The 27,094-nt window shown below is 46.3% G+C and overlaps 1 protein-coding gene across 1 annotated transcript in view; it reads left to right on the top strand.

Moving 5' to 3' along the window:
* The window catches only part of LOC311237265 (fibrillin-2-like), a gene marked incomplete at its 5' end in the record, with an annotated part of 361,408 nt that overhangs the window by 151,027 nt on the left and 183,287 nt on the right, over positions 1–27,094 (top strand). Inside the window, 3 exon segments of the mRNA XM_084325071.1 lie at positions 7,915–8,013; positions 11,802–11,987; positions 26,210–26,305. Coding sequence (XP_084181197.1) covers positions 7,915–8,013; positions 11,802–11,987; positions 26,210–26,305 — 381 coding nt within the window.

The raw sequence follows: 27,094 nt of genomic DNA, 5'->3' as shown, positions 1-27,094 counted from the left end.
ACTAAGACAGCTGTGAAAGGTAGTCCAAGGGTGGGGGCTGGTGAAGAGTAGAGGAGAGTAAAACATCGCAAGGGTGGGGGCTGTTGAGGAGAGTAGACAGGGAAAGTCCAAAGGTGGGGGCTGGTGAAGAGTAGAGGAGAGTAAAACATTGCAAGGGTGGGGGCTGTTGAGGAGAGTAGACAGGGAAAGTCCAAAGGTGGGGGCTGGTGAGGTGAGGAGACAGGGAATAAAGGTCCAGGGAACAGGCGAATCCTCACAGTACCTCCCCCTCCACGGGAGCCACCGGGCGACCCAAAAATCAGACAGCGTGGCAGGGGACATGATAAAGCAACAAACAAAAAAGAACTGGGCCATGCTAGCAGGGGAAGCTACACCTAAAGTGGGGCTAGCAGAGGGACTGGGTAGCTGCCAGAGCATTGCTAGCTACAGGGCCTATGCTAGCTGTACTGCTACAATAGCATAGAGGCTGCGCTAGCTGCCGGAGCTAGGCTAGCAGACAGGGCTGGACTAGCAAAGGAAAACAAGCTAGCTGGAAGGACAGTCCTAGCTGTGGGGAAACTGACCTTGCTAGCTGAAGGGGCAGTCCTAGCAGTGGGGAGACTGACCTTGCTAGCTGAAGGGGCAGTCCTAGCAGTGGGGAAACTGGGTAGCTAACAGGGGAGCTAACGAGGCTAACAGGGGGGCTAAGAGGGAAGCTAACGAGGCTACCAGGGGAGCTAACAGGGGAGTCAACAGGGGAACTAACAGGGGAGCTAGAGGGAACTAGAGGGAACTAGAGGGAGCTAGAGTGGGTTAGAGGGAACTAACAGGGGCTAACTCACATACACTGTCTGTGCTGGCTGGGGTCGTCGACGGGTCGGGTCGTACTGTTATGGTTTGTAACCGACCCCAATCGCACAACACAAGACAGGTATGAGAGTAAGCCAAAACAGGGCATTTATTTCGTAAAAATAACAAAAAGCGGCACTGTCCCTTTAAGGGAAAACACAAAAACACTGGAGTCAAAGAAAATAGAGGAGAGTAAAACATCGCAAGGGTGGGGGCTGTTGAGGAGAGTAGACAGGGAAAGTCCAAAGGTGGGGGCTGGTGAGGTGAGGAGACAGGGAATAAAGGTCCAGGGAACAGGCGAATCCTCACAGTTTACCTGATGTAAACAAGACAAAAGTATTTTTCTGGTCTGTATCCTCTTAGCAGTTGTTTGTATTGAGCCGTACTGTATTGTATTGTACCCATTCTGCAATCTGTTAATAAAGTTTTCAATCAATCAGTGAGGGGGCACAGGGAGGAGGGGGTGAGGGGCACAGGGAGGAGGGGGTGAGGGGGACAGGGAGGAGGGGGTGAGGGGCACAGGGAGGAGGGGGTGAGGGGCACCAGCCAGGAGGGGGTGAGGGGCACAGGGAGGAGGGGGTGAGGGGCACCAGCCAGGAGGGGGGAAGGTGTTATCAAAAGGACTAGAATGAGGGTCCAGGATGGGGGGAGGAAGGTGTTATCAAAAGGACTAGAATGAGGGTCCAGGATGGGGGTTGTTACAATAGGAAACGGCTAAGTCCACAGTTGGATTTCCCGTCACAGCGCTAGGATTGCACGACGAGGACGGGCCGCGCCCCGATGTTCTTACCGAGGTTATCGGGTACCGGGAGACAGGGGGGAACGGGGGAGGCCATTTTGGAACATGTCCATGGTGACACAGCCTCTTATATTATTCCAGTTGCAGTGTTTGCTAATATCAACAACTGACAGGAAATTAAAGCAGTCCATTCTCGAAGCTGCTTTATGTTTGCTTTTCTTGTCGAAATTAAACTGCCTATCCAAGACTCTAAGGCATTCTTCGTACATACTGTACATATTTGCAGACTTACACGTACATACAACTTGAGTTTTGCATACGTACAGTATGAATAAATGTACGTGGAATGAATGAACAGTGTCAATAACGGAATTGCCTGTATAATAACATGGTACGGTAATATCCATGCACAAATCCATTCAGAAATATATAGGCAAGAATATTGCGCATGCCATACTCTATTGTATGATATATTCTGCCTGAGCTGTGACTGAGCGTGACTGGCCGGAGTGGCTTCATGTTATGTTATATCATTATTATAATTTTTTTATCCACTTTTTCTCCTTATTTTTTCTATTTTTCTCCCATCCCAATTTGTTTCGTATTATCCAATTCTTCCCTCCCCTGTCTTGAAAGTTGCTAGACTATGGGCTAGATCCACAAAGAATGGATTGCACGGAGCAAGTTGCACCCTTACTTACAATTCATGATGAATTGAAAATGGGGGACCCTGATGTAAACAAGACTAAAGTCTTTCTCTGGTCTGCATCCCCTTAACACTTTGCCGCCCAACCACGAGTTAACTTGGGTTTCGGTGCCATGCGTTGAGGACCAGAGCCACGAGTTAACTCGTGGCAAGTTGTTATTGTTTTATTCCATATTAATAAACGGATCAAGATCCCCCATCGACTCTGCAGATTTACCCGCCTCTGTGAAATCGGCGACATGCAATACCGGCCAGATCCTCTTAGGGGCGCCATCGCTCCACTGCAATATCATTGTGGGCGAGTGGATTTAAAAAATTTTTACCGTCTATGCGTGTTTAATTTTAGCCTGATCCCAAGTGAACAGCATGCACCGTTGATCACGGTTCGAAGCGCAGATTTCAGCCTGGAATAATGGGATTTATGATCAGCCAATGGACATATCGATCTACCAGATGCCGATGAATAATGGGGAAATGCTGCCGGCGATCACATGGGCTGACAGTAGGACCCTCTTCACCCAAATTACAACCGGATCAGACATTGTTGTAAAACGCAAGCAATCGATCAGTGAATGTGGCTACTTGCACGGACACTCTATTGCTAATCAATAATACTAATCGGCGTCCCCCGCCGCCCCCATTTCATCCATAGATGCTCTGTAATAGTCCGGATGATAAGCAGTTTGTTTTATTTCATTCGAATATATACAACAGAAATGCCGTTCGATATAACGTTAGTAGCCTTTAGCCCTATATCTAGCTTCCCAGAAAATATTTGAGACGAAAAGTGCGATAAACCTTATATTCACGGCGCTATAAAATGACAACCAACCAATGGATTTTTTTTTCTTTAATCCATTATGAAGGCACGGTTTATGCACTCAAGTGACAATGAGAATGGACAGATAGCAATACTATAAAGTATATATATATCTCTCCAAAAGTACATCGGTTTGTTTACAAAGCGTGGTCCTCCAGCCACATATTAGACGGCGACGGCCGGTCCTCAAAGTGTTAACAATTGTGTGTAACTGTGTATTGAGCCGTACTGTATTGTACCCATTCTGCAATCTGTTAATACAATGTTCCTTCAATCAATCACTGTGCAGATTGATTGATTGAATGAAAGTAACGTAATCTCGAACCGGCCGGCGCGTTCACACCGGGAATAATTGGTTGGAAAACGTGAAAAATCTGTGCTCAGCTGGAACGGAAAAATAGTTGTTTTTTCCTTGCGAACCGTGACATCATCAGTGGGCGTGTCATATTCTAGGCTGTCGGGACAAGCGAAAACGGCAAACAGTAGAGGGTTGGCATTGCACTCAATCAGAAAGCGATTTGCGAGATTAGATTTGCGAGATTAGATTCCAATGTATTGTTATTATACAGCACAAGTACAATACACCATCCAACCAGAGTGGATAAATAAATGCTTCAGAAATGAATATGCGTGGAGAATGTGAGCCTCGGCACGCAAGCACACACAAAAACACACGTACACACGTACTGTATACGTTCAAAATGAATCGTTCCAGCAATAATAGGATAATTAGTTATCCTAATGACTTGTTTTATTGGGTATCATAGAAGTACGTCCTACTGTAGAACATGACATATTAGCATGATGACATCTGATTTATTAATGCCAATACTGAAGACTGCACAATTGGCTCTTGACAAGTGTAAATTATGGATTAGTCAGTTGCAGTCAATGTTGGACCCTTTAGCTCAACTAGTTAGTGCGGCTGCCTGTGGATCCTATGGTCCCAGGTTCAAATCTCTCGGTTACACACGTTTTCTTTTCTTCATTAATTTATGCATTTCTTTATCCACTCTGGTTGGATGATGTATTGTTTTTTTTTGTTTGATTTATCTTTTTCCTCCTTTCTTTTTCCGTTTTTCTCCCATCCCAATGTTAGTCGTTATGCCAATTCCCAATCCCCTTCCTGGTCGTCACGCACTCTACCCCCTACTGTCGGTCTGGGAGGGCGGAGACTATCACATGCTTCCTCCGACACATGTGTAGCCAGCCCACCGCTTCTTTTCACCTGGCAGCGCGGACTCTCACTGGGGGAGTGTAACGTGTGGAAGGATCACACTACCTCCCTCCAGATCCTTCCCTTGCTGTGCAGGTGCCCCGACCGAACTGTAGGAGTCGCTGTTTACAACGACCAGGACCCACCCTCGCCGGGTTCCCACCCTCTAACACTTCCAATTGTGCACCGCAGCTGGATTCGATCCCACTGTCTCTGTGGTGGTAGACAGACGCTTAGTCCGCTGCGCTACCCGGCCGCCCTGGATGATGTATTGTACTGTATAATGACAATACATTTGAATCGGATCTCATCTTGAGATCGCTACCTGTTGAGTGGATCAGCATGGTGCAATGCCGAACCTCTGAAGCTGTTTTATATAGGGATGTTATATTTGCCACTGTCGTGTTCATATGGTTGTGTTTACCTCCGCCTGAGTAACGCCCCCGTTGATGACGGAGGACGGTGGAACGTTGGTTCTCCTTAAATAGGTGTAAACGTGGGCTGGTTCGCCAGAGAGCACCAAGGTTCAGAGGCTCCAGAACGGACCCAGAGCTTGAACCGGAGCCCTGCCGGTGTGAAAGGGGCTTCACTGTTCAACTCAATTCAACACATCTATTCTATTTTATAATACTTTTACAATTTCTTCACGTTTAGACAAAGGTGGGGATATTGGAAAGGAAAAACACAATATTTTGCGAGTAGCTTTATGAAACAGAATAGCCATAAAGATCTTCACGGTTCACGTGAGACTAGAAATGGGCACAAACACTTGCTGAAAACTGAATTTCGGTTGCCATGCCGTCAGCGATACCTGCTCATAAAAGCCCCCCCCCCCCCTGCCCCACCTGAAATTCTCGTTCAAATAACTCTGCAGAGGCTGAGTTGAGTTCAAAGTGCTTGTTGGACAGTAATAGATTCTTGCAGAGGTGTTCAGAAAAGCACCTGGCACCCAACTGGTCTCCTGGCACCCAACTGGTCTCCTGGCAACCAACTGGTCTCCTGGCACGCTCTCTCGTTGTTGGTACACAGTGTGAGAGGAGCATTTATGCAGGTGAACACCAGAAAAGCGGCTGGCCCAGATGGAATAACAGGACGCATACTTAAGTCCTGTGCTAACCAGCTAGCCCCTGTGTTCACCGCCATATTTAATCAATCCCTGGCGGAGTCAGTGGTCCCTGCCTGCTTCAAGATGTCTACCATCATCCCTGTACCAAAGAAACCCTCCCCAACAGGTCTCAATGACTACAGACCGGTGGCACTCACCTCTGTGGCCATGAAATGTTTCGAGAGGCTGGTCAAGGATCACATTTGTGCCTCCCTCCCCAGTGATATGGACCCTACAGGCCAAACAGGTCCACTGATGATGCGGTCTCCCAAGTACTGCACAGCACCCTCTCTCACCTGGACCGACAGAAGGGGGGCTATGTGAGACTGTTGTTCATTGACTACAGCTCAGCGTTCAACACCATAGTCCCCACCAGACTGGTGGACAAGCTGATCGAGCTGGGTCTGAGCTCCGCTCTGAGCGCCTGGATACTGGACTTTCTGAGCGAAAGGCCCCAGGCGGTCAGGGTGGGGGGTCAGACCTCCAACACCATCACCCTGAGCATCGGGTCCCCCCAGGGCTGTGTTCTGAGCCCCCTGCTGTACTCACTATACACACACGACTGTGTGGCCAAGTTCAGCTCCAACTCCATAGTGAAGTTTGCGGACGACACAGTGGTGGTGGGGCTGATCTTGGACAACGACGAGAAGGCCTACCGGGAGGAGGTTGAGGTACTGGAACGCTGGTGCCAGGACAACAGCCTGCTCCTGAATATTGGTAAAACCAAGGAGCTGATCGTGGATTTTAGGAGGAGACAGCAGGAGACACACACACCACTGAGGATAAACGGGCCTACCGTGGACAGGGTGAGCAACTTCAAGTACCTGGGGGTCCACATCTCAGAGGATCTGACATGGTCAACACGCATAGACTCAGTCGTAAAAAAGGCGAAGCAGCGCCTCTACCACCTGAGACAGTTAAGGAAGTTCAGAGTGTCGGGGAAGATACTCCAGTCCTTCTACTCAGGAGCTGTAGAGAGCATCTTGACCGGAAACATCACTGCCTGGTATGGAAACAGCATGGCACAGGACAAGAAGGCCCTACAGAGAGTGGTGCGCTCAGCCGAGCGTACCACGGGTATTGCACTACCAACCCTGCAGGTCCTATACAACAAGAGGTGCAAATCCAGAGCCTGCAGGATAATGAAAGACCCTCACCACCACAACAACAGCCTGTTCATACTGCTGCGGTCAGGAAAACGCCTGCGAGCACCAGTAATGAGGACAGAGAGACTTAGGCTCAGCTTCTTCCCCCAGGCCATTAGAGCCTTGAACACTCAACTCTCCACGCACAAGCACACATGAGCACACACACAACACACACACTGTACACGCTCACACACTAGCAGCCACTTTAACATGAGCACACACACACTCATGCTGCACACGCTCACACTATGGACACTTTACAGAAGGAAAGGTCACTTTAAGAATAGTACAGCTTGAGATTGTATAATATAGCATTGTATAGCAGTGTACATAAAGACCCAATGCCTCATCCGTAGCTAACAGTGTACTGCACTGCCACAGGACCTAGCATGTCCTACCATGCTCTGTAAATAGCTCATGTACAGATACCGATATGCCTACTTTGTTTACTTGTTTATTGCACTATGTCGCTCTATTGGTTGGACTCTTATATTATTACTTGTATTTATGTATTATTATTATGCACATCGTTGCGGGCGAGACCCCCCGCACTTCACTGTATACCTGTATGCCGTGACAAATAAAACTCTTGTATCTTGTATCTTGTGTTGCCTAATGCGATTGAGTCTCTGCACTTGACCCATCCCGTCGTCCTTCCCCCCATGGGCAGCCGGGAGCAGATAGGGGGTCGGCGAGGGCCGCGCCTTGGGGACCAATCCAAGTGCTCCTGCCCGTCTTCGTCAGGGACACAACAGCATTAGCGATCATGTTTTTCCATTGGGTTTATCTTATCGGGGGGGAAACCCTTGCGAGCACGGGGAGAACATGGAAACTCCACACAGAAAGGCCCAGGAGATCCCCCACCTGGGTAGCTGGCATCGCGGAAACCTGGTCCCCAAGCGGGAATCGAACCCTGGACCTTCTTGCTGTGAGGCGACAGTGTTAACCACTACACCACCGTGCCGCTATCTTGGTTTTAGCCGTATTGTTTTGTTTTGAAATCTTCCCCCGAACGTCACGCTGGACATGAGGATGTGAAACACCCCAGATGTGGCTCTTGACGCCGTGCTGAATATTCCTCAGCGATGGTGTGAATCATATCCTTCAACGACGGCGGATGTTGAGCCTTTAAGTTCCACAAAGAGATGATCTTGACTGAGGAGACACGGAAACACCCTCCAGGCTGTAAAGACAACCGTATCTTTGAAGTGGACCTTCAAGGTGGAGGTCTGGACCATAGATCAAGGTCCAAGTCGTCTCCAAAAGATTTATATTCTGGTGTCCACTAGCCTGCTGACACAACTATACTCCTTTTGCTAACCTATTGACCTTTACCCTTTGACCCTGTCTAGAGGAGTACCAGAGGCTATGTCCTGGAGGAGTCGTCCAGCCATACCCAGTGCCCCACCCAGACTACCCTGACCCCCACACGCCCTCCACACCCGTCTTCGGTGAGGAACCATCTGGCAGCGAGGCTTCAGCTGGAGGCAGACGCTCACATCTCATGTTGTTTCACTTAAGCTATGCCAGCTGTCAGAATGTATAATACATACAGGAAGGATATCATGGATGAATGAGGTGGGTGGGTGGATGAGTGGAAGGGTGGATGAGTGGAAGGGTGGAAGGGTGGAAGGGTGGATGAGTGGAAGGGTGGATGAGTGGAAGGGTGGATGAGTGGAAGGGTGGATGAGTGGAAGAGTGGATGAGTGGAAGGGTGGATGAATATAATGTATGGATGACAGGTAGATGGATTCATGATGGGTTGGATGGATCAATTGATTGACAGTTAAAGGAACACGCCAACATTTTGGGAAATTAGCTTACCGTCTTCTCCAGAGAGAGACAAGAAGATACTGTAGATACCAGTTTTCTCTCTGTGCGTTTAGTAGAAAGCTATCTGGCTGCATGTTAGCCTAGCTTAGCACAATGAATGGAAGCGGACATGACCGGTTAGCCTTCAGGAGAGGTGTTAGTTGGACAATGCCTAGGCTAACCGGTCATGTCCGCTTCCATTCATTGTGCTATGCTAGGCTAGACCAGTTGGGCGGGTTGTGTCTCCTCTAAATGTCTTCTCCCTGCTTCTCTCAGACCGTCTCTTCTAAATGTCTTCTTCCTGCTTCTCTAAGACCGTCTCCTCTAAATGTCTTCTTCCTGCTTCTCTAAGACCGTCTCCTCTAAATGTCTTCTTCCTGCTTCTCTAAGACCGTCTCTTCTAAATGTCTTCTTCCTGCTTCTCTCAGACCATCTCCTCTAAATGTCTTCTTCCTGCTTCTCTAAGACCGTCTCCTCTAAATGTCTTCTCCCTGCTTCTCTCAGACCGTCTCTTCTAAATGTCTTCTTCCTGCTTCTCTAAGACCGTCTCTTCAAAATGTCTTCTTCCTGCTTCTCTCAGACCGTCTCTTCAAAATGTCTTCTTCCTGCTTCTCTAAGACCGTCTCCTCTAAATGTCTTCTTCCTGCTTCTCTAAGACCGTCTCTTCTAAATGTCTTCTTCCTGCTTCTCTAAGACCGTCTCTTCTAAATGTCTTCTTCCTGCTTCTCTAAGACCGTCTCTTCTAAATGTCTTCTCCCTGCTTCTCTAAGACCGTCTCTTCTAAATGTCTTCTTCCTGCTTCTCTAAGACCGTCTCTTCTAAATGTCTTCTCCCTGCTTCTCTAAGACCGTCTCTTCTAAATGTCTTCTTCCTGCTTCTCTCAGACCATCTCCTCTAAATGTCTTCTCCCTGCTTCTCTCAGACCGTCTCTTCTAAATGTCTTCTCCCTGCTTCTCTCAGACCGTCTCTTCTAAATGTCTTCTCCCTGCTTCTCTAAGACCGTCTCCTCTAAATGTCTTCTTTCTGCTTCTCTAAGACAATCTCCTCTAAATGTCTTCTTCCTGCTTCTCTAAGACCGTCTCTTCTAAATGTCTTCTTCCTGCTTCTCTCAGACCGTCTCTTCTAAATGTCTTCTTCCTGCTTCTCTAAGACCGTCTCTTCTAAATGTCTTCTTCCTGCTTCTCTAAGACCGTCTCTTCTAAATGTCTTCTTCCTGCTTCTCTAAAACCGTCTCCTCTAAATGTCTTCTTCCTGCTTCTCTCAGACCGTCTCTTCTAAATGTCTTCTTCCTGCTTCTCTAAGACCGTCTCTTCTAAATGTCTTCTTCCTGCTTCTCTAAGACCGTCTCTTCTAAATGTCTTCTTCCTGCTTCTCTAAGACCGTCTCTTCTAAATGTCTTCTTCCTGCTTCTCTAAGACCGTCTCTTCTAAATGTCTTCTTCCTGCTTCTCTAAGACCGTCTCCTCTAAATGTCTTCTTCCTGCTTCTCTCAGACCGTCTCTTCTAAATGTCTTCTTCCTGCTTCTCTAAGACCGTCTCTTCTAAATGTCTTCTTCCTGCTTCTCTAAGACCGTCTCCTCTAAATGTCTTCTTCCTGCTTCTCTAAGACCGTCTCTTCTAAATGTCTTCTTCCTGCTTCTCTAAGACCGTCTCTTCTAAATGTCTTCTTCCTGCTTCTCTCAGACCGTCTCCTCTAAATGTCTTCTTCCTGCTTCTCTAAGACCGTCTCCTCTAAATGTCTTCTCCCTGCTTCTCTAAGACCGTCTCTTCTAAATGTCTTCTTCCTGCTTCTCTCAGACCATCTCTTCTAAATGTCTTCTTCCTGCTTCTCTCAGACCGTCTCCTCTAAATGTCTTCTTCCTGCTTCTCTAAGACCGTCTCTTCTAAATGTCTTCTTCCTGCTTCTCTCAGACCGTCTCTTCTAAATGTCTTCTTCCTGCTTCTCTAAGACCGTCTCCTCTAAATGTCTTCTTCCTGCTTCTCTAAGACCGTCTCTTCTAAATGTCTTCTTCCTGCTTCTCTCAGACCGTCTCTTCTAAATGTCTTCTTCCTGCTTCTCTCAGACCATCTCTTCTAAATGTCTTCTTCCTGCTTCTCTAAGACCGTCTCTTCTAAATGTCTTCTTCCTGCTTCTCTAAGACCGTCTCTTCTAAATGTCTTCTTCCTGCTTCTCTAAGACCGTCTCTTCTAAATGTCTTCTCCCTGCTTCTCTCAGACCATCTCTTCTAAATGTCTTCTCCCTGCTTCTCTAAGACCGTCTCTTCTAAATGTCTTCTTCCTGCTTCTCTAAGACCGTCTCCTCTAAATGTCTTCTTCCTTATTCTCTAAGACCATCTCTTCTAAATGTCTTCTTCCTGCTTCTCTAAGACCGTCTCTTCAAAATGTCTTCTTCCTGCTTCTCTAAGACCGTCTCCTCTAAATGTCTTCTTCCTGCTTCTCTCAGTCCGTCTCTTCTAAATGTCTTCTCCCTGCTTCTCTAAGACCGTCTCCTCTAAATGTCTTCTTCCTGCTTCTCTCAGACCGTCTCTTCTAAATGTCTTCTTCCTGCTTCTCTCAGACCGTCTCCTCTAAATGTCTTCTTCCTGCTTCTCTCAGACCATCTCTTCTAAATGTCTTCTCCCTGCTTCTCTCAGACCGTCTCTTCTAAATGTCTTCTTTCTGCTTCTCTAAGACCGTCTCTTCTAAATGTCTTCTTTCTGCTTCTCTAAGACCGTCTCTTCTAAATGTCTTATTTCTGCTTCTCTCAGACCGTCTCTTCTAAATGTCTTCTTCCTGCTTCTCTAAGACCGTCTCTTCTAAATGTCTTCTTCCTGCTTCTCTCAGACCGTCTCCTCTAAATGTCTTCTTCCTGCTTCTCTCAGACCGTCTCCTCTAAATGTCTTCTTCCTGCTTCTCTAAGACCGTCTCCTCTAAATGTCTTCTTCCTGCTTCTCTATTCTCTAAGACCGTCTCTTCTAAATGTCTTCTTCCTGCTTCTCTCAGACCGTCTCTTCTAAATGTCTTCTTCCTGCTTCTCTCAGACCGTCTCCTCTAAATGTCTTCTTCCTGTTCTCTCAGACCGTCTCTTCTAAATGTCTTCTTCCTGCTTCTCTAAGACCGTCTCTTCTAAATGTCTTCTTCCTGCTTCTCTAAGACCGTCTCTTCTAAATGTCTTCTTCCTGCTTCTCTAAGACCGTCTCTTCTAAATGTCTTCTTCCTGCTTCTCTAAGACCGTCTCCTCTAAATGTCTTCTTCCTGCTTCTCTCAGACCGTCTCCTCTAAATGTCTTCTTCCTGCTTCTCTAAGACCGTCTCCTCTAAATATCTTCTTCCTGCTTCTCTCAGACCAGTTGGGCGGGTTGTGTCTCCTCTAAATATCTTCTTCCTGCTTCTCTCAGACCAGTTGGGCGGGTCGTGTCTCCTCTAATGTCTTCTCCCTGCTTCTCTCAGACCAGTGGGCCGGGTCGTGCTTTGGGAGCATCATCAGCGGGCGCTGTGCCCAGGAGATCTCCGGACGTTTCAGCCAGGTCCAGTGCTGCTGCGCCAGCGGACGCTGCTGGACGAGCGGGGCGGTGCCCACGATGTGCCCAGTCAGAGGCTCCGGTGAGTTCATGATGTGCCTAGTCAGGGGCTCCGGTGAGTTCACGATGTGCCCAGTCAGGGGCTCCGGTGAGTTCACGATGTGCCCAGTCAGGGGCTCCGGTGAGTTCACGCTTCGGCGGAATGTTTGATGTTGCTAGTGTTAATGCTAATGTGTTGCTAGTGTCTAATGCTAATGTGTTGCTAGTGTCTAATGCTAATGTGTTGCTAGTGTCTAGTGCTAATGCTAATGTATTGCTAGTGTTAATGGTAGTGCTAATGTGTTGCTAGTGTTAATGCTAGTGCTAATGTGTTGCTAGTGTTAATGCTAGTGCTAATGTGTTGCTAGTGTTAATGCTAGTGCTAATGTGTTGCTAGTGTCTAATGCTAATGCGTTGCTAGTGTTAATGCTAGTGCTAATGTGTTGCTAGTGTTAATGCTAGTGCTAATGTGTTGCTAGTGTCTAATGCTAGTGCTAATGTGTTGCTAGTGTTAATGCTAATGTGTTGCTAGTGTCTAATGTGTAAGGAAATACCCTTATAGTTCTTTTATTGAATGAAGCAGTGAGACAAGTTGAGTCTGAAGTCTGGTGCCGCCAAGGTTTTTATCTCGAAGTACACAGAGAACACAGGAAGGATAGCTCTTCAATCCGGACCACCTGCTCGAGTACACCCGCAGAATGATACTTGACGACAGACAGCCCCATATTTTTATACAGTATGGTACATAGGCCAACCTCTTTTCTGCCTTGGTGATTGATAGCCGTCATGTCACAGTTTGAGGACAAAGGATCTTATCAGAATGGTGTGTGTATATCTCTCGGTGTGTTATGCATTGATGTCTATGTGGTGTGTGCTTGTGTGTGTGTTAAAGTGAGAGACATGAGTTTGCATGTCTAGCTGGCACTTTCGAACAAAAAAGGGGGGGGGTGTGTGTATCTCTCTATGTGTGTGCATTGGTGTCTGCGTGATGTGTGCTTGTGTGTGTGTTAAAGTGTGTGTGCTGGTGTGTGTGTGGGCTTTTGCATGCTTCTGATATCATCATGCACCTGTCTTCCAGAACTGTTTCATGGGGCCCTATGTTTACACAGAGACCGTTTCATCGGGTCCGTGTTTACACAGAGACATCTGACGTCAGTGTACAGCCTGAAGATATATAAGATATTGACAACAGATCAATGAATTAAAACTATCAATCCCCCTTTTGACATATAAATCTATATGTCAACACAACAATTCATTGTGCACCCAACAATATGACACAACCATCAATCATCAAGACATACACTAAGCATGGACCTGTCAAAAGGCCAAGGTCAGGAACAAATAGAGTACATTTCCGGACATATACCTACATATCGGATGACCACCAATACTGCCATCAATACATCAGACCTGCACTTAATCCAAGAGGGCGTGTATATCATATAAGCGTGAAGCTTAACTATACGGGGGCCCAGAGGCAAACATAGCACGAAGCGCATGGAATAGCAGAGACATGTGACAATTAGATGGTCCAGTGGTCATCCAGTAGCGTCCAGTGTCGTCAGGGCCGTAGATGGGCAGGCCATAGATCAAAACACGTGTAATACTAATTACAATTACCCAATATAACCCAATATACCCCAGGAAACGAACACGAGGATACACTCATCAAGATTCACTGTATATTCATAGAGGAATGAAAACACAAAAGAAAATAACAATAAACTGACGTTGATTTAACCCCAACCAGGACCTGTAAAATATGGAAATGATGCTTGACCGCTCTCGCATAATGTACATGCCTGAAATACTATGTAAGACAGCTCAGACAGTTCAGTCTTATTTTGCACAATATCAATCATATTTTAATACAGTCCAGTTTTAGTTCAGTCACATTTTGCATAACTTCAATCATATTTTAAGACAGTCCAGTTTTAGTTCAGTCACATTTTGCATAATTTCAATCAATTTACACTTCCTCATCTATTATTCTAATATTCTTATTTCAATTAATTATTTAAATTCAGTAATTTATCCAGTTGTTGAGTCCACCATTCAGTTGCTGTGTGGAGTCCACACAGTCCACACAATCCCCCTTTGAGACTGTGAATCCCCCGCAGGCCATCAGGCAGAGAGCGCTCCTCGTCAGTCAGTCATCACCTCCCCCAGAGGACACTGCATCATACTGAATTCAGGCCGAAGTCCTGTTGCCGGCCCCTCCCCCTCAATCCGGCATCAGCCCTACATTTTCAGGCGAGCAGCGAGCTGTCGCTCGTGACATCGTCGGGGTTGCATTTCCACCCCACCACCGGCGGAGAAGGGCCTCGGTACGGTTCTCAGCATGACCACAGCGTCCCCAAGGAAGTGGATGACAGCTGACCGTTCCCCATCGCGTCCATGGTCGCTCAGCCTCTCCCCAACCTGACAGCCCGTGGAAGAAACACAGAACACAGAACACCACATAGCTTACTTAACAACCAGTACAATGCATCCAGACTTATTTATGAGAAAACCCATTGATCGAAATACATAAAAAATGCGTAAAGAACCACTCAACTTTCAGATTCACAGTTGGGGCATATCAGCGTCATACTCCGTCACCATCACCCAAACTCACAAATGAAAAAGAAGAAAAAAAATAATGCAATGATTTTCAATGGTTGCAATCTCTATGCCGAAGGATCATTAGAAAATCAGACTAAAATTCACATAAAACAAATCAACACAAAACACACATTGTCCCACATCAGAGTATACAATATTCCATGAATAGACAATATTCTAATGAGTATATGATAAAAAGAAAAGAAAGAAAAAAAAAATATCTTGTCCCCATTCTCACAACCCTACCACGACCTCATAGAAACTTGCAGTTGGTTCCCCCACATCCTCATCCCCGGATGCCATCATGTCAGCAGAGTCCGGTGGCTCAGACACGGGGGACCCCAGCTGGACAGGAAAGAGACGGGGAGGAGAGCCGGCCGGTGCATCCTCCAAGGGTTCCTCATAGGCCGGTGCCTTGAGCACGGATCCTGCAGTCGCCTCGTGGGCATCCTCTCCATCCCCCAACAGGGCCTCCAACTCGTCCATACCATACATACCACCCTCTCCATCACCTACACACCCAGCCTCCCCTCCATTCACCATCATCTGGTACCCAGCATCCCCTCCATTTCTGTATTTACAGTGTAATTAGACAATAATATGCGAACAACTTGAAACACACTTGGATTCCATTCATACTAGTCTGCTCATTGGACACCGTGACAGTATCATTTATATAATTGTATTATATTTCCTGGTCAGAGTTGTTATTAGTTACACCATGAGAACGTTGAGGATTCTCTTCCCCTTGCAGTGTATGTAGTCTCTGTAACAAAACAACCTTGTTATGTATTTTGGTATCGTCTAATTACATCATGATTAAAGTGATGATGGAGATTATGATTTTTTAGAGTCGTGACCGACCAGACGGTCCATGTGGGGAACACTTTGACCCTTTTAACCTCCTTCCAGTTAAGAGTACCCTCCTCCCGTTCGGACGCACTGCTTGCCCTACTTAGATGCACCTCTCCCCGCCAGGATCAGGAGATGCCACGTGTGGGGAGACCGGCCCTACAGGGCCGCATCGCCGCCTACACTGGACCCCTTCTCACCCAACCAAGGATACAGGCCTCCACTTCCAGGCCAAGGTCTCCTCACATGAACAGAAGAAGTCCCCTTATTTTACCTTCAGGTGCAGTTTAAGGCTGGGTCCCTTTCCAATCTTAGGAGAGACAATTCAGATTCCTCTGAATTGACACCCCTCATCCCTCTGCTTCCCAGCATTTTCTTTTCAAAAACACTGATCACAGAAGCACAACTCGCCTACTAACCCTGTATCGGCTAGTAAGGTTACTGTGGCCTGACTGTACATTGAGCCAGGTGCATTTATGGTCTCTGCCATAACGCTCTCCCAACCGGCTGGCGACCCAGTCGATAGCGACCTCATAGTCCGTCATCAAGTCAGGACCCCAAGCGGCTGACTGTCCGTAGTACCTATCAGCCACTCAGTTTAGAAACCGACGGTCTTGTCCCCACCCCGCTTGCTCCGGGCATGGAAATATTGACCGTTTTCGCCAGCCTAGCCTGTTCACGGCAGGTGCTGTGCCCCCTCCGGTGCACTGCCCTGCTCCTAGGTGTGAACTGTCGTCCACGTACCACCCAGTGCCCACACCAACTTACGTGCGACGTTTCCTGGGCCGACTAGACGGTACCACAGTGGTATGTTAATTCATACCTCGTTACACACGAGGGCCTTCAGTTTCTCCCCCGCACTATATCTTGTTTTTAACGTGCGCCCAGACTCTTGCGAGCCCACTGCCGCCTGTTGACGCCTAGAGGTTCGGGGTGCCTAATCCCCTCCCTACGCCATAGAAACAACGAATTGAGAGGAAATAAAATTAGAAATCTTTAGAAATAAAACTCCCCCTGCGGGTATCTTAAATACAATAAAAAGCATAAAACAAGAAGAGCGGAAGTTTGAATACAATCAGTCTGATTAAACCAGAGAGAGAAAAACAAACATATATATTTAACCAGTCTTCCCTGATTTAGGAGTTAACACGCCCAGACATTTTCTAAGATTGATCAAATTGGTCTGCTTTCAAAGCCCTCCCGTGTGGTTGATTGACTGTGTTTGTATGTATATGTATGTATGTGTGTTTTATGTATATGTGCGTGGTTATGTGTGTGTATGTGCATGTATATATGTGTGTGTGTGTGTGTGTGTGTGTGTGTGTGTGTGTGTGTGTGTGTGTGTGAGAGTGTGTGAGTGAGTGAGTGAGTGAGTGAGTGAGTGAGTGAGTGAGTGAGTGAGTGAGTGAGTGAGTGAGTGAGTGAGTGAGTGAGTGTGTGTGTGTGTGTGTATGTACGGGGGCCTTGTTACTACCTGGTACAACCCAATATTAGAACGTGCTTCAACAGCAGAAGTTGTTTAGCAGGTTCACTAACAACTTTTAACATCTGAAAACTGTCTGCACACTAAAAATCTACTATATAATCCTCTTAATTATATTACCCAGTGTTTTGAAACGCTCTGAACTATATATTTGTCCTTCCTCTATTGTCTTTGCACCAGGCAACACCTAAAACAATATACTTATATTTTCAAAAATATCTTTGGTTATGAAGTATCATAAAAAAAAACATAAAATAAAAGTTTTTACATTTTAAAAAGATACAAGAAAAAATTAAATAAAGATGAAATGAAAAGTTTCTGACACAGAGGAGCAGACGCTACCAGGGAGCGATGTGACAGTATCTGCCCGCTAGGTGTCGCCACCACACCTCATACAACCTTCTAATACCTTCTCATACCACCTTCTCATACCTCTCATTACACCTACTAATACCTTCTCATACCACCTACTAATACCTTCTCATTACACCTACTAATACCTTCTCATACCACCTACTAATACCTTCTCATTACACCTACTAATACCTTCTCATTACACCTACTACAGTGGCGGCTTCCTCCCTTTCTACCCTCAATCTCAGCCAATTCCAGTCTACACCCACTCCCCCTTAGGCCTAAGAGAGAGGGAACACAAAATAGATTAATGGGGATTGAGGGGGGGAAACGTAATCACCCTTCCTTCTCCTGCCCTATTTCGCAACATACCTCCTTTAAAGAATGCTACGTCACGGATTGACATTGACACAAATCTCTCTGCGCCCATCGATTGTAGCTGAGCTATAATGCCTGACCTAGACGTAAGGCCCATAGCCCCCAGTGGTACGCGTCGATTAGTCCCTTCGGCACTGCTATTCTCCATAGCCACTTTTACCTTGAAAGAGAGAGAGAGAGAGAGAGAGAGAGAAAAAAAACGAGCAGGGGAGAAGGGGAGAGAGAGGGCGCGAGCCAGTGAGAGAAAACGGGAAAGCCAGAGAGAGAGCGCGTGAGGAAAAGTGCCAGTCCGGGGTGCGTGAATATTAAAGAGAGAGAGAGAGTGGGGAGAGAGAGAAGGAACGAGAGAGAGAGTGAGAAAGAGAAGGAGAGAGAGAGAGAGAGCGAGAGAGAGAGAGAGAAAGGGAGCGAGAGAGAGAGAGGGAGAGGGAGGGAGAAAGCGTGCGAGTGGGGGAGAAGACACTCTGAATGGGTCCTGTGAGAGCGGGAGAAGAGAGAGAGAACGAGAGAGTGAGAGAGAGAGACAGAGAGAGAGAGAGAGAGAGAGAGAGAGAGCTTGGGAGTGAGAATAGTCAGGTTGAGCGCGAATGTAATAGGGAGAGGGGGCACTGGTCAGACAACGGCCACAGGTCAAGCAAATGTTAAAGGGGAACTATTTTACTATTTCTTTCACTATTTGGGCACTTTTACACAATTCCTGTGAGTCTATGGAACACCTCTGTAATATATATATTTTTTTTATTCATTGTTTTGTATTTCTAATCAAGTCCTCAAAAACAGCATTTTTCTACCTCAAGATTTCGAGCTGTTTTGAGCCTGGGCTCCTAAACCACTGTGTGGCTCGGCCCCGCCTGAACATTAACATGCAGCGGTGTCTTTATGACATCACATATAGGCACATTTTCAAACGACTCAGTTCAGTGAGGGTGAATATTGTGAGAGGAGAATTGGAAGAATGCGCCAATATGAGAATTTTTAGACATAGATCATATTAATATAAGTTCACATAGCTAGGAAACAATGCTAAACACTCAAAAAGGCCATTTATAAGATAGTTCCCCTTTAAGTGCCCCACTCAAAGGGGCTGTGCACGCCTCTCGCGCCCCTCCCCCTTCGGCCCAGGTTTGTCGTGCGCCGGTTCACCCTGTCTGGGCGATAGGTACGGAGCCCTGTTGGGACATTCTCGGGACCAATGACCAGGCATAGAACACGAGAAACAATTTCCTGACTGTCTGGGCGATAGGTACGGAGCCCTGTTGGGACATTCTCGGGACCAATGACCAGGCATAGAACACGAGAAACAATTTCCTGACTGTCTGGGCGATAGGTACGGAGCCCTGTTGGGACATTCTCGGGACCAATGACCAGGCATAGAACACGAGAAACAATTTCCTGACTGTCTGGGCGATAGGTACGGAGCCCTGTTGGGACATTCTCGGGACCAATGACCAGGCATAGAACACGAGAAACAATTTCCCGACCCCGGCTCATCAGGCACGCCTCTCGCGCCCCTCCCCCTTCGTATAATTTGTCCAGTCATTCTTCTTGAAGAGGGATGGGAGAGAACAAAGAAGAGGAGAGAGAGAAGTAAGAGAGAGAGATAGATTGAGAGAGGTATTCAGAGAGAGAGAGAGAAAGAGAGTCAGTGAAAGTGCGAGTGAGTTAGTCTGAGAGAGAGAGGGAGAAGAGAGAGAGTGAACGAGAGTGAGAGAGAGGGAGAGCTGGAGAGAGAGAAAGAGAGAGAGATGGTTAGAGAGAGAGCTAGAGCGAGAATGAGAGAGAGAGAAAGAGAGTGGGGGAGAGAGAGAGAGGGAGAGCGGGAAAGAGAGAAAGAGAGAGAGATGGTTAGAGAGAGAGAGGGGGAACGTGAAAGAGAGAGAGAGAGAGAGAAAGAGAGCAGGGGAGAAGGGGTGAGAGAGGGCGCGAGCTAGTGAGAGAAAATGGGAGAGTCAGAGAGAGAGCGTGTGAGGAAAAGTTTCAGTCCGGGGTGCGTGAGCGAAAGAGAGAGAGAGAGAAAGAGAGAGAGAAGGAACGAGAGAGAGGGTGAGAAAGAGAAGGAGAGAGAGAGAGAGAATGAGAGAGAGAGAGAAAGGGAGCGAGAGAGAGAGAGGGAGAGGGAGGGAGAGAGCGTGCGAGTAGCTCCTACTGCCGTGTTGTTGTAGTTGTAGTAGAATTCGGCCGAGCGTGCGTCGCTCCAATAAAATGTTGTATCAATGTGAAGTGTCTATAGCAATGCAGAGTGCAGACCCATTTACAGCAAGCGGCACCAACGAAATAATAATGATAATAATGGTGATGATTATGTGGACCCTGATGACGAAAGCTCCATCACTGGTCCGCATCCCCTTAACAACACTATACCGTATTTCTGTGAATATGCTCGCCTCTACCAACATCCATATTTGTGGTAACAACGCAGATATCGAGTGTATTTCTGTGAACATGCACGCCTCTGAAGCGCTTCAACCCCTCAAGCCGCGCGCCCGTGGGGGGAGGACAGCGAAGCGCCGGTCCCACCGGCCGCAGAGTGCACGGCGGTGTTCAGAGCGGTTTATGCAAATAAACTAACCACATAGCACAACATAATACATATAATATAATAATATAATATAACACCCGCTCCTTCTCAGACCCGGAGCATATATACCCACCTATATTTAATCAACTAGGTTGTCAATGCATAGTCTGAACCTAATAATAATAGGTTGACCCGGGGACTTTAACCCCTCTTTTAGGACTTTAACCTCCGGTGGGAACTTTAACCCTGGGTCTCAAACCCTATTTAGCAGACCTTAGGGCCTCAAACCCTATTTAGCAGACCTTAGGCCTCAAACCCTATTTATCAGACCTTAGGCCTCAAACCCTATTTATCAGACCTTAGGCCTCAAACCCTATTTATCAGACCTTAGGCCTCAAACCCTATTTATCAGACCTTAGGCCTCAAACCCTATTTATCAGACCTTAGGCCTCAAACCCTATTTATCAGACCTTAGGCCTCAAACCCTATTTATCAGACCTTAGGCCTCAAACCCTATTTATCAGACCTTAGGCCTCAAACCCTATTTATCAGACCTTAGGCCTCAAACCCTATTTATCAGACCTTAGGGCCTCAAACCCTATTTATCAGACCTTAGGCCTCAAACCCTATTTATCAGACCTTAGGCCTCAAACCCTATTTATCAGACCTTAGGGCCTCAAACCCTATTTATCCAACCACGGAGGCCTTTAACCACTGAGCAACCACGGAGGCCTTTAACCACGGAGGACTTTAACCACAGAGGACTCTAACCATCCCTTTCACCATATATCAGACCTCCACTCGATAAAGAAAACAACAACTGCACGAAATCCTATGCAGGCATATTTCATTCAAATGACAAACCTATTCTAAATTTGGAATTTGCCAATTTGCTGAACATTTAGTAATGGGTTTTCAGCTCACCTCGTCATTTGAAGAAAAAGCACCGGCTCTCGTTTCGACCTGGACCAATGCACTCAACCGTTTATGACTCGTCAGTCAGTCCCGGGACGAAATGCACGACACGGACAAGAAGACAAACAACAAAAAAAATAAATAAAAAAAAATACAGATTATGATCAATTATTCCTGTGCTCTCACATATACCAATATTCAGAACAAATCATAAATTTAGAGTTTTCAATGTGCAGGAATTTCAGTTAAATAGGTGTAACCTGCTCACCTTTTCAATTTTTTAGCGCTTGTTTTGTCACTGAAGACGAGACACCTTGGTTGGGACTCCAGACGACAACTGGTTCACCGCGATCAATCCAATCCCGAGACGAGCCCCCATTTGTAAGGAAATACCCTTATAGTTCTTTTATTGAATGAAGCAGTGAGACAAGTTGAGTCTGAAGTCTGGTGCCGCCAAGGTTTTTATCTCGAAGTACACAGAGAACACAGGAAGGATAGCTCTTCAATCCGGACCACCTGCTCGAGTACACCCGCAGAATGATACTTGACGACAGACAGCCCCATATTTTTATACAGTATGGTACATAGGCCAACCTCTTTTCTGCCTTGGTGATTGATAGCCGTCATGTCACAGTTTGAGGACAAAGGATCTTATCAGAATGGTGTGTGTATATCTCTCGGTGTGTTATGCATTTATGTCTATGTGGTGTGTGCTTGTGTGTGTGTTAAAGTGAGAGACATGAGTTTGCATGTCTAGCTGGCACTTTCGAACAAAAAAGGGGGGGGGTGTGTGTATCTCTCTATGTGTGTGCATTGGTGTCTGCGTGATGTGTGCTTGTGTGTGTGTTAAAGTGTGTGTGCTGGTGTGTGTGTGGGCTTTTGCATGCTTCTGATATCATCATGCACCTGTCTTCCAGAACTGTTTCATGGGGCCCTATGTTTACACAGAGACCGTTTCATCAGGTCCCGTGTTTACACAGAGACATCTGACGTCAGTGTACAGCCTGAAGATATATAAGATATTGACAACAGATCAATGAATTAAAACTATCAAATGTGTTGCTAGTGTCTAATGCTAGTGCTAATGTGTTGCTAGTGTCTAATGCTAGTGCTAATGTGTTGCTAGTGTTAATGCTAGTGCTAATGTGTTGCTAGTGTTAATGCTAGTGCTAATGTGTTGCTAGTGTCTAATGCTAGTGCTAATGTGTTGCTAGTGTCTAATGCTAGTGCTAATGTGTTGCTAGTGTCTAATGCTAGTGCTAATGTGTTGCTAGTGTTAATGCTAGTGCTAATGTTAATGCGTTGTTTTTTACGTGAGTAAAAATGAACTGGGTTTTTGTTGTATGATGAGAAGTTGTGTGTCCTCATGTAACGTTTAAACAATGTGGCTGAGCCCACAACTGGCTGGGTTACCCTACAATGCTGTGCATAGTGGCATATGATCGAGGGCTGAGTCCCTCTCTTAGCTTGTTATTCTTACTTGAGGGTAATGATGAAAATAACAAGTGGCAAGTTTTTTTCACACATAAGCAGAGCTGTGGGAAACCTGTTTCAAACAAGGTCTTCGGCTGTGCTGGCGTGCATGATGTAAAGCTTTTACTCTACACATTTGGCGTCGTATCAGGGGTAAGGTGGTGAGGGGTGGGTGAAATTATTCCCCGGTTTGCCCCCCCCCCCCCCCCCCCCCCCCCTCAAATATGATTTTGTTTACAAAATGTGTGTTGATTCACTATATTTTTGGGGATACGGTGTAAATCCCTCAGCTTCTGCTGGGGTTGTGCTCTTGCTTAGAGAGAGGCAATTTCTCTGAAAATTGTTTGGTCGCTGTCATGTAGACTTAGCAAGGTCTGTGACCAGCACTTAATCGAGGACTTATGTCTTCTCTCATCATAAAAAACGGCGTTCCTCTTACAGTAGTGAGAGTGAATTCTTTGCCCTTTTTTGTTGTGATGGAGGGTTGTCTGTATCGTATTCACGTTTATCCACAACTGGGTTAGGTGTTGGCCTACAGAAGATGTGTAGCTCTTGTACCAAGGCCCTTGGCCCCTCTCTTGTTCTGTGTTTTTTCTTACTTTAGGGTAAAGGTGTAAAAATTCAGGTGGCAAGTTCGCACATGAGCCTGAAGCCATGTATGAAACCAGTTTTTGCACAGGCGAGGTTATCGTCTGTGGCTGGCGTACAAAATGTGAAGCTGTTACCCTAACAGGTATAATGCGCGTTCATGTAGCACGCTATGACTGGTGTCATGGCTCTGCTTTGTTGTTGCATCGTATCAGGGGTGAGGGGTCAAGAGGGGTGGGCTGATAAAATCCTCCCCCACCTTTACTGATTGGCCGGGAGGTGGGACCTCCTGCCTGTCAGTTTTCCCCTGTCGGCTGAGGGGCAGCGCGTCACAGGGAGGGGGAAGGGGGGGGGGGAGTTCCCTGGTTCCACTCCCTGTTAGGATGGGTGGGTCACGGGATTTTCCCCCCAGCCATGGGATACGTCACTGGGTGCGTTTCCTATTGGCCAGGAGACATCCGTGAGGTCACAGGCTCTGTGCTGCAGACCGCTGTCTTTGTCAAAGTTGGATGATGCGTTGCATTCGAAAACTGTTCGTTTTCTGCTCTCTATTACAGTGTGTATTGGGCCGTTGGTCACTTGGCCCAATTATTATTGCATGTATCTTTTTCAATTGTTACTCACGTGGAGGTCTCTCTGGGGGAACTTCTGTCTTCCTCTTTTATGTGAGGAGCAGAATTGACGGGGTTGCCCTCAGTCGCGTCATATAAGACCTGTGTCTGTGTCTTATTGACCGGCTTCCTGCTGCTCGTCCCAGACAGCATGGAGGGGACGTCGTCTGGTGTTTTCTTATTAGAATTCACCATTGATGTGTTTCGGGTTCTTGACGTGCATAATAGTGCTGGCCCTGGGTGTTTCCAATGTGGAACCACGTTTTTGGGCCGGCACGCCTTGGTTGCCCAATTCATAGAAACAGCGTTTTTTTATGCGGGCGACTAGGAAGGACATTTTTTATCTCTACCGAGCGCCAGTGCAAGACTCGATGACTTACGTGCATCTCCGGGGGGAGATGACGGAGTAGATCATTACATTGGTGGAGGGGTCTCACGCCCATGAGGTGGGCCGCCAGGAGCAGCGCATTCACGTTCTGTCCATCTTGGTGGTGCCCTCTGTGATGTTTTAGATCGACACACGTACCTACCCCCCTCTTAGGACTAGGGATGGCGGCGTGACTAGGACGCGGGACTGGTTCTGGTCACGCCGGACCAAGTCAGTTAACCCGTTGTCTGTCAGGGGCGCAGATCTGCTGTTCTGGTACCCCGAAGGACTTTGTGCTTTTCCGGGGGGAAATGCCGGGTCGGTCCGGGCTTCGTGGTGATTGATGTCGTGGATATGTGTGTCATATGTATGCCACTACGGCTTGCCCATAACAGTGACATGCTTGGTCCATACTGTGTTGTACCTTGCGCTGTGTTAGGGGGCCTGGTCCTTCTCCATTGTTTCACTCCTCCCTCCCCCTGCTGGGCTGGGATGGGAGGGGGCTGTCGAGGTGGTTGCTGTCAACCCCTCTAGGCATCCCTGTGTAGGTCCCGGTCCGCCAGGCCCAGGTCCGGACTCGTTCCCATCGACCTGTTGGCCTGGGTTAACCCTTTGAAAACTGAAACACTTTGTTTCTAGGTTTTTCTTGGTGGGTTAAGGGAACAACCGCCTCCTGTTAAACTAAACATAGGGAGGTGGTTGGTTCTCCGGTGTGTTGGTAGCAGAGTCGACTCTCGGGTTGAGGCCGGGCTTGACCCTGTCTGCCCTGAGAGTGTGCCCCCGCATTTTTCATGACGTCTGCCAATTGTGTCTGCCTCTCCTTTGAACCTCAATCCCGCTGGAGGGGTCGGGTTTGTTGAGGTCATGACATGGTGCACAGCATACCGAACACCCCTTCCGCCGGGTACTGTTCTTACAGTAGACCCCTTAGGCGCCTGTCTAGTCCGCAGTGCTCCAGGCACAGGTCGAGTTCTGGCCTGTTGCCTGGATTGAGGGATCGACCCCATTGGGGGTTGTCTCCCCGGCGCTTATCAACATAGTGCTATACTTCCTAGTTTAATAGCACAGTCTTCAGGTGCTCAGAGTCAGATATATATATATATATATATATATATATATATATATATATATATATATATATATATATATATATATATATATATATATATATATATATATATATATATATCTGTATGTCATGCATGTCTTAAATGTCATGATTAGATTAGTTTAGATGATTCGATTAGATTCTTATATCTGTATGTCGTGTATGTCATAAATGTCATGAATTGAAAATGGGGGACCCTGATGTAAACAAGACGAAAGTCTTTCTCTGGTCTGCATCCCCTTAACAATTGTGTGTATTGAGCCGTACTGTATTGTACCCATTCTGCAATCTGTTAAATAAAGTTTTCATTCATTCATTCATTCATTCATTCATTCATTCATTCATTCATTCATTCATTCAGTCAGTCAGTCAGTCAGTCATTCATTCATTCATTCATTTATTCATTCACTCATCTTTTTTGAAAAAATATTTTTATGTTATGATGAATTGAAAATGGGGGACCCTGATGTAAACAAGACGAAAGTCTTTCTCTGGTCTGCATCCCCTTCACAATTGTGTGTATTGAGCTGTACTGTGCTGTACCCATTCTGCAATCTGTTCATTAAAATGTTCAATCAATCAGTATATATTTGTTATTTATTTTTTGTATAGTGCTTAACAAGCATAATTTAATGTTGCCCAGTTGTGGCCTTTTGAGGGGCAATACATATCAAAAGTTCCAAAACATCTATTGTGTTTGTATTTGTATGATCCACTATATAAACATAGTAATTATAATATCTACATATATGGCATTTGATTGGAGGCTAGTCTCACTTTGTCCCACAGCAACATTAAAATAGTTTAGATTTGTGTATGTTGTTTATGTAACAAATTTACTTGAAAGTAACGCAATAGTTACTTTCTGAAGTAACTAGTTACTTTTATAATTTGTAACTGAGTAAGTAATTTAGTTACATTTTGGAAGAAGTAACTAGAAACTGTAACTAGTTACTTTTTAAAAGTAACTTGCCCAACACTGCTGCTGACACAACTATACTCCTTTCGCTAACCTATTGACCTTTACCCTTTGACCCTGTCTAGATGAGTACCAGAGGCTATGTCCTGGAGGAGTCATCCAGTACCCAGTGCCCCACCCAGACTACCCTGACCCCCACACGCCCTCCACACCCGTCTTCGGTGAGGAACCATCTGGCAGCGAGGCTTCAGCTGGAGGCAGACGCTCACATCTCATGTTGTTTCACTTAAGCTATGCCAGCTGTCAGAATGTATAATACATACAGGAAGGATATCATGGATGAATGAGGTGGGTGGGTGGATGAGTGGATGAGTGGAAGGGTGGATGAGTGGGTGGGTGGATGAGTGGAAGGGTGGATGAGTGGAAGGGTGGATGAGTGGAAGGGTGGATGAATATAATGTATGGATGACAGGTAGATGGATTCATGATGGGTTGGATGGATCAATTGATAGACATTTTAAAGGAACACACCAACATTTTGGGAAATTAGCTTACCGTCTTCTCCAGAGAGAGACAAGAAGATAGATACCAGTTTCCTCTCTGTGCGTTCAGTAGAAAGCTATCTGGCTGCATGCTAGCCTAGCTTAGCACAATGAATGGAAGCGGACATGACCGGTTAGCCTAATCATTGTCCAATTAACACCTCTCCCGAAGGCTAACCGGTCATGTCCTCTTCCATTCATTGTGTTTAGGTAAGCTAATTTCCCAAAATGTTGGTGTGTTCCTTTAAGATACAGTAGATAGATAGATTAGATACAGTAGAGAGATAGATAGATAGATAGATAGATAGATAGATAGATAGATAGATAGATAGATAGATAGATAGATAGATAGATAGATAGATAGATAGATAGATAGATAGATAGATAGATAGATAGATAGATAGATAGATAGAGTAGACACTTATGTCTAGATTAGAATAAATGAATACATTGATGGACAGACACCAT

The sequence above is a fragment of the Notolepis coatsorum genome, assembly GCF_963971535.1.
Source record: "Notolepis coatsorum genome assembly, chromosome: 11".
Lineage (NCBI taxonomy): Eukaryota > Metazoa > Chordata > Actinopteri > Aulopiformes > Paralepididae > Notolepis > Notolepis coatsorum.
The sequence above is the reverse complement of the archived record's forward strand: the minus strand, read 5'-3'. Positions and strand labels throughout refer to the sequence as shown.